Source organism: Babylonia areolata, chromosome 10, assembly GCF_041734735.1.
Source record: "Babylonia areolata isolate BAREFJ2019XMU chromosome 10, ASM4173473v1, whole genome shotgun sequence".
Taxonomy (NCBI): domain Eukaryota; kingdom Metazoa; phylum Mollusca; class Gastropoda; order Neogastropoda; family Buccinidae; genus Babylonia; species Babylonia areolata.
Window position 1 is genome coordinate 31,258,289 of NC_134885.1, and position 7,500 is coordinate 31,265,788.

At 43.8% G+C, this 7,500-nt stretch overlaps 2 protein-coding genes across 2 annotated transcripts in view; one reads left to right on the top strand and one right to left on the bottom strand.

Moving 5' to 3' along the window:
- Positions 1-4,747, bottom strand: part of LOC143286942 (uncharacterized) — a 31,971-nt gene extending 27,224 nt beyond the window's left edge. The window contains exon 1 of the mRNA XM_076594908.1: positions 3,759-4,747. Within this exon, the coding sequence (XP_076451023.1) occupies positions 3,759-3,783 (25 nt within the window). The 5' untranslated portion in view covers positions 3,784-4,747. The remainder of the gene's footprint in view (positions 1-3,758) is intronic.
- The window catches only part of LOC143286941 (bifunctional peptidase and (3S)-lysyl hydroxylase Jmjd7-like), a 153,997-nt gene continuing 147,980 nt past the window's right edge, over positions 1,484-7,500 (top strand). Inside the window, exon 1 of the mRNA XM_076594906.1 lies at positions 1,484-1,550. The gene's annotated coding sequence lies outside the window, so the exon portion shown is untranslated. The remainder of the gene's footprint in view (positions 1,551-7,500) is intronic.

Genomic DNA, 7,500 nt, shown 5'->3' on the forward strand with positions numbered 1-7,500 from the left:
CATATTCTATTCTATTCTAATTATACAAATCAAAATTCGTCAGAGGAAACTGACAACGAATAACAGGAAGTAGCTAGCACGCGCGCGCACTCCCACATGGACTCAAACAATTGGTCTTTTGTTGTTGTTGTTGTTGTTGTTGTTTGTTGTTGTTGCTGCTGCTGTTGCTGTTGTCGTTCCAATTACATTAGTGTATTTTGAAGCACGAGATGCTCGTAAGTAAGTCCTCAGCAATATATAATAATCATTGTGTGGTCAGTATCAGTCACTGCCTGTCGTTTTTAAGCGCGTTGGGTTACGCTGCTGGTCAGGCATCTGCTTGGCAGATGTGGTGTAGCGTATATGGATTTGTCCGAACGCAGTGACGCCTCCTTGAGCTACTGATACTGATATGGATACTGCCTGTCAGGCCGCGGGGTAACTCAGTGGGGTTTTGTTCCACGCAGGGGTGTGGGGGGCGGGGGCGGGGGCGGGGGAGGGGGGTGTTGTATTCTTTATTTTATTTTTATTTTTTAACAAGGGAGGGTTTTTTTGTGTTGTCTTTTTGTTGTTGTTGTTGTTGTTTGTTGTTGTTGTTGTTGTTTTATTTTAGCGGCGTCAGGTACATGGCAAAAACAGTAAGGCGTCGGACTTCTGATTCAGTCTTTGTTCACCAGTGACAACAGCAAGGTTCAAGGCCGCGATCGTTTCGAGAAGGTGTTGTCACAAGTGTCCTTGAGGAAAGGCACTCGACTCCGATTTTTTTTTTTTTTTTTTTTTTTTTTAGTGTTGTTCGATGTTACGTCTGTTCAGGTGGGTTGGTGGGGAGGGGGTGGGGGTGAGGTGGGGGGGGGGGGGCGTGTTGATGGGGGGGGGGGGGGTGAGAAGGGGGGGAGGGTTCTAGAGGGAAGGGTGAGTTTGAAGTTGAAGGGGTGGTGTTGGTTAGTTTGATCAACTGGATGTGGTAGAAGTGGCGTAAGCGTATATGCACTCTGTGTGTGTGTGTGTGTGTGTGTGTGTGTGTGTGTGTGTCTGTGTCTGTGTGTGTGAGCGTGAGCGCGTGTATGTTGTGTGCATACGTGTGTTTATTTGTTGTTGTTGTTGTGTGTGCGTATGCGTGTGTGTGTTCGTGTATGTGCATGTGCATGTTTGCGTGTACATGTCATATGTGTGTAAGCGCGCTTTTGTCTGATGATTTCTTTCATATATCGATTTTTGTCACCCACCCACCCACCCACACGCCCACTGATGAATGGTTACCAAACTTCGGGTCAGGGAAGGTAAAAAAAAAAAAAAAAAAAAATGAAATCGACGGAAGGAGAGGATTGGGCCCCTCCTTCCTGTCCTGTCCCATGCCGACCTTTTTTCTATATTATAATTATTATTTATTTATGTAAGCTTATCTATTATTTATTCACCTTTTTTTCTTTCTTTTTTTTCTTCTCAAGGCCTGACTAAGCGCGTTGGGTTACGCTGCTGGTCAGGCATCTGCTTGGCAGATGTGGTGTAGCGTATATGGTTTTGTCCGAACGCAGTGACGCCTCCTTGAGCTACTGAAACTGAAACTGAAACCTCTGCCGACCCGACCCGACCTGACCCGACCCGATCCGAGCCCTAGACACAGTGGGTATGAAGGATGAATTCACTACCACTGCCCCGATGGCTGGAATTTTTTTTTTTTTTTTTTTTTAAAGGCTACATGGGGCCTTTCACCTGTTCACCTTTCAACTCGTATTGTGACGACTTGATCATCTGTTTCCTTGTCGTGATGTGGATGACTCTCACCGAAAAAAAACAAAAAAAAACCCACCTGTCTTTAGCTCCAACAGAGGTTAAGTCGGCTTCAGCAAGAGGTATGTCTGTCTTTGCTGAAAATATTTGTTCACCCCCCCCCCCACCCCCACCCCCGACACCACCACCCCTCCACACGCTATATATTCATTAATTTATTCAGACATCTTGCTATAGCGGCATAATTCTTGAAGCTATATATAAATATTCACTTTACATATGGGCAACAAAAAAAAGCATTCACTCAAACATCCCCCACACAAACATATACATATAATTTTGAAACGTAGGTAAGAGAGAGAGAGAGCTATATGTATTCACTTTACAATGGCATCAAAAAAGCATTCACTCAAACATCCCCACACAAACATATACATATAGTTTTGAAACGTAGGTAAGAGAGAGAGCTATATGTATTCACTTTACAATGGCATCAAAAAAGCATTCACTCAAACATCCCAACACAAACATATACATATAATTTTGAAACGTAGGCAAGAGAGAGAGAGCTATATGTATTCACTTTACAATGGCATCAAAAAAGCATTCACTCAAACATCCCCCACACAAAGATATACATAATAATTTCGAAACGTGGGTAAGAGAGAACAATTAAAAGAGATCAAGTGTATTGAGCGAGTCAAGTAATGTAACAGATATGAAAGATAAAAGCAGAAATAATTGTAACGACAATATTGTAGACAATTTTTAGAGACGCACGCACATGCACGCCTGCACACACACACACACACACACACACACACACACACACACTCTCATGTACTACTCCCCCCTCGTCTCTCACCCCTCCCCATCCCTCCTCCTCCGCCCCTCCCCCCCCCCCCCCCCCCCCCCCCCCCAGCCCCTTCCCTAAGTGTTTCAATTAATATTTCCATTTCCTTATAAGGAACAACCCGACCTTCGGAATGAGAATGTGTCACGCATTTCGGATTATATTAGTTCTTCCTTGGTGACGTGTTCAAGTTGACTTTTCTGTTCCCCCCCCCTCTCTCTCTCTCTCTCTACCTTTTGCGCACGCGCGCGCGCGCGCGCGCGCGTGTGTGTGTGTGTGTGTGTGTGTGTGTGTGTGTGTGTGTGTGTGAGTGAGTGTGAGTGTGTGTAAGCTGTTTTTATGTGTTGCATGTGTGCGGTGTGTTTGGGTATGATGATGAGTGTGTATACATCACTACATGTGTGCTTGAGAGGGCGTGGATGTGTGTGTGTGTGTGTGTGTGTGTGTGTGTGTGTGTGTGTGTGTGTGTGTGTGTGTGTGTGTGTGTGTGTGTGTGTGTGTGTGTGTGTGTGTGTGTGTGTGTGTGCTTGTGTGTATAGGTATGTGAAAAGGAGAGAGAGAAAGACAGTGAGAGAGAGAGAGAGTGAGAGAGAGACAGAAAGGGGAAACCAAAGAGAGAGAGGATCAAAGAGAATGACAGACAGATATACAGATAGACAGATAGATAGACAGACAGACAGACAGACAGATAGATAGATAGATAGACAGAGAGCGTGTATGTGTGTGTGAATGAGAGAGAGAGAGAGAATGAGAGAGAGAGTGAAAGTGGGAGAGGGAGAGAGTGAAAGACAGAGGGAGAGAAAAAGAGGGAGGGGGAGAGAGAGAGAGAGAGAAGGGGTGAGAGAGAGTGAATGAGAGAGAGAGTGAGAGATGGAGGGGGAGAGTAAAAGAGTGTGTGTGTTTGTGTGTGTGTGTGTGTGTGTGTGAGAGAGAGAGAGAGAGAGAGAGAGAGAGAGAGAGAGAGAGAGAGAGAGAGAATAATCAGACACGGCTATATCATCAATTCAGTGAGCCAAAAAAAAAAAATAATAATGAATAAAACACAACCAAAATAAAGAAATAGTTAAATAAACAGAGTTCTAGATGAAACAAACAAACACACAAATGAGTAAATAAATAAATAAATAAATAAAGATATAAGTCAATATGTCAATAAACAAATAACTAACTAAATAAATAAATAAATACAACTTACCATCACAGACTCCCCCAAAACACATTGACACAGCAGCGGTCTGCGAACTGTACGCCGCTTTAACCAGCCACCAAACACATGTTTTCGTCAATCTCGCCGACACCTCAAGGACACTGTTCCTCCTCTTTCTCTTCTTTCGGTGGATAATAATAAAACAATAACAACAACAACAACAAAACTGAGAACAAAAACAAAACTACTTCCAGAAGATTTCTACATTCACTTCTTCGAACACAACAACAACTATTGCCTTCACAGTAGTTCTGGATGCTTTAGAACCAAGGCTCAAAAACAGACCCTACACTTTGACGATCCCTCACAGTCTGTCGTGGAGAAGGAAACACAAGTGAATCTGACTCACGAACAAATGTCAACAATGTGCATCTGTTTCATCGTCTGTGCCGTGTTCTCTCTCGGACTGTTTAGTTCTGTTCGCATAAATCATCTGCTAAAATTCCAGAATTAAAAGAACCTGTCGCAACTTTAAAAACAACAGCAACACAAGCAACGAATTCATCAGCTTCCCTGCCATCCGACACTTGACAAACTGACGCAGAGAGTTGTCTGTGGCTTTCTGGTTCTCGTTGAATCGGAGACGAAAAGAGTCTGTTTCAGTTGTCGCAGATTAGGCCGGTATGGGGAGATACCCAGTGGACGGTACGAAACGTTAAAATTAAACGGAGACCCTGGTTCTTCCGTTGAAGAAAAAAAAAATTAAAGAAGGTGGGTAGGGTATTGAAAATTTCCTAGAGAATGTTTCACAAACTTCAACACAGGCCGGATAATCACAGGCGGAGACAGTGAGTGCAACGACCCCACATAAAATTTTGCCTAGCAGTTGTAGCGGTAGTAGTGTTCGTTCAAACTTGGTGATGGCTTGGGCCAGTCCGCTGAGGAACGAAGTGGTTGTCTCATGTATGCACTGACATTAGACAGACACACCGACAACTCCCTGAGATATTAGTGTCTATGGCCCATACTTGTGAGTGTAAGTGGCCAGAGCAGTGAGAGAGAGAGAGTGTGTGTGTGTGAGAGAGAGAGAGAGAGCTGGACGGGGGTGGGGGGGGGGAGGTGGGGAGTGATTCCCTCAGTGGCAAGCACGCAGCAGTTAAGAGTGGGGGGGGGGGGGGGAGGGGGGTGGAGGGAAGGGTGGAGGGGGGGGGGGGCGTACTTGTGTTTTCAAGGAGGCTTCCCACTAGAGTGACAAGCACAGGCACTTGGTGTTTCGAGCCCGATTGTCTCGCCAGGGCGGTCTCGTTTTCTCTGTTTGGGTGTCTCGGAGTCTGTCCGTGACATTCACAGACATATACGCGCCCGCACGCACGCACGCACGCACACACAAACGCACGCGCACAAACACACACACACACACGCACGCACACACCACAACACACAGAGAAAAAGCGTGCACACACACACACACACACACACACACACACTTGACACAAACAGAAAAAGCACACACACACACACACACACACACACACACACCACAACACACTTTTTCTTTTTTTCCAGATAGCTTGATGTAAAAAAAAAAAAAAAATTAAAGCAGCCGTTGCTTATTCGATTACCATCTTGAAATAAAAAAAAAATTGACTTTAACTTTGACACATATACACACACCGCAACACACACACAAAAAGCGCGTGCAAACACACACACACACACACCACCACCACCACCACCATACCATGCCTCCACACACACACACACACACACACACGAGCAGAGCAGAGAACATGATTTATCGGACAGGTCTTGTTTACAATCCGTGGTAGATCAATTATGGTCTGACTATCCGTTTACCTGTCTGTATAAACTGCCTTTGAAACTACGGACATAATTATAATCATCTCGTGAATGTTTCTGCACTTTGAGGTGATCAGTTGTTAGACTGAAGCTTGTACCAGAGTACGCTACCCAAGTAAAGCAGACATGACTGAAACAATTTTTTTTTTCAGAATCAGCACTAAAGTTATGTGGGCTATCGAGGTTTACCACGGCACTTGTCAGTATATTTCCCTTTGCACATAACACAGCAGACATTTCCTTCAGTTTTGTATAGTTCAAATGGTACAACAAATGAAGAGATATACTACTTTCAGTTTTAGTTTTTCTGTACTCATTGTGAAGGTTTCGTGGGACTGTCACTGGCAGTGTCGAAAAGCATCAAATAGTAGTCGATCAAAGCACGTCTGATATGAAAAGTTTGAAGAAAAGTTTGATACGACTAACAAACAATAAATTCAATTCAATTCAAAATACTCTATTATCTGCTTCAACCAAAAACAGAAAATTTTCTTTAGGCTCACTTAAACTAAAATGCCCGTCAGCAAAAAAACAAACTGACACACCCTTCACTTATCACCATGCACACATCAATTATTATGTAAAAAGAAAAACATGTGGGTAAGATACTATTACATTCAGAGTGTAACAACTGTGTGTGTGTTGCGTGTGTGCCCGTGCGCGCGCATGCATCGTTTTGTGTGTACGTTTCAATCATTATAAAAAGGAGAATATTCAGTAAGATAATAATAACATTTAAAAAGACAAATGCTCATCAACATAAAGAGCGGTAACTCTCACCATACACAAGGTACACAACTTCAAGTCAATGCTGCTTATGCTAGCGATTCAGTGAGCACTCAGCGAAATGAAAGGTAAAGTGAATAAACCCAGATCTCCATAAAAAAAACACAAAAAAACAACAAACAAACAAACAAAACGCAACAACAACAAAAAAACCCAACCCGGAAGCCCCGGGCTTGTCCTTATGCCGACCATTTGACACGTGCACACAGCAGCAATGACAGAAGAATTGTGCAAATACAAATTAGCTTTTTGCTCAAGGCATAGCCTTTTAAAAATCCTGAATATGCTAAACAGAATATACGGACAATACAGAACAAACGCATGGTTGCCTCGATGGTTATTTGACTCGACATGAAAGAATATAGAGGCCAGGAGAGAAAATGATAAACGAACAATAAAGAGTGGTAACTCTCTCCATACACCAGGTACACAACTTCAACTCAATGCTGCTTATGATACTGTTATTCATACACGAAACTCCGTATCGACGACACAGAGCAGTGCCCCTGCAGAACAGGCAGTCAGACAACAGAACATTTGCTGCAGTCCTGCCCGCTCCACCAAGCGCTCCGAGAGAAAACCTGGCCCGACCCAATCCCAGCGGCCCGGAAGCTCTACGGAGGACTGGAGGACCTGCGACGTACTGCCGCCTTCGTGGAGGAGACGGGGGAATCCATCTGATAAATGACGAACGAGACAATATACTGTTATTGAATAGTTGAAAAGTTTCCCTTTCACCAAAGAAGACCATAGCTATCAGGGACACCCTTCCCACCCAAGAACATGACAGTCTCTGAGGAAGGTGTGGTATGGGCCCACATTAACAAAATCATAAGATCAACCCGGTCAAGGCAGCAGGGCCAGATGAAACTACAATGAGTATTCTGAAGGAATGAACTGGCTCCATGACTACCTTATACATCCATCAAGGTCTTGACCGAGGTGTGTGTAGGCTACCTGAAAACTGCGGCATTATAATTATTATATTGTGTTGAACTGAAATGTGTTGTAATAGTTATTGTCCCTACACATTTCTCTGTGTGAAATTCGGGCTGATCTCCCGAAGGAGAGCGCGTTACCCTCTCTCTCTCTATATATATATATACATATATATATATATATAGAGAGAGAGAGAGAGAGAGAG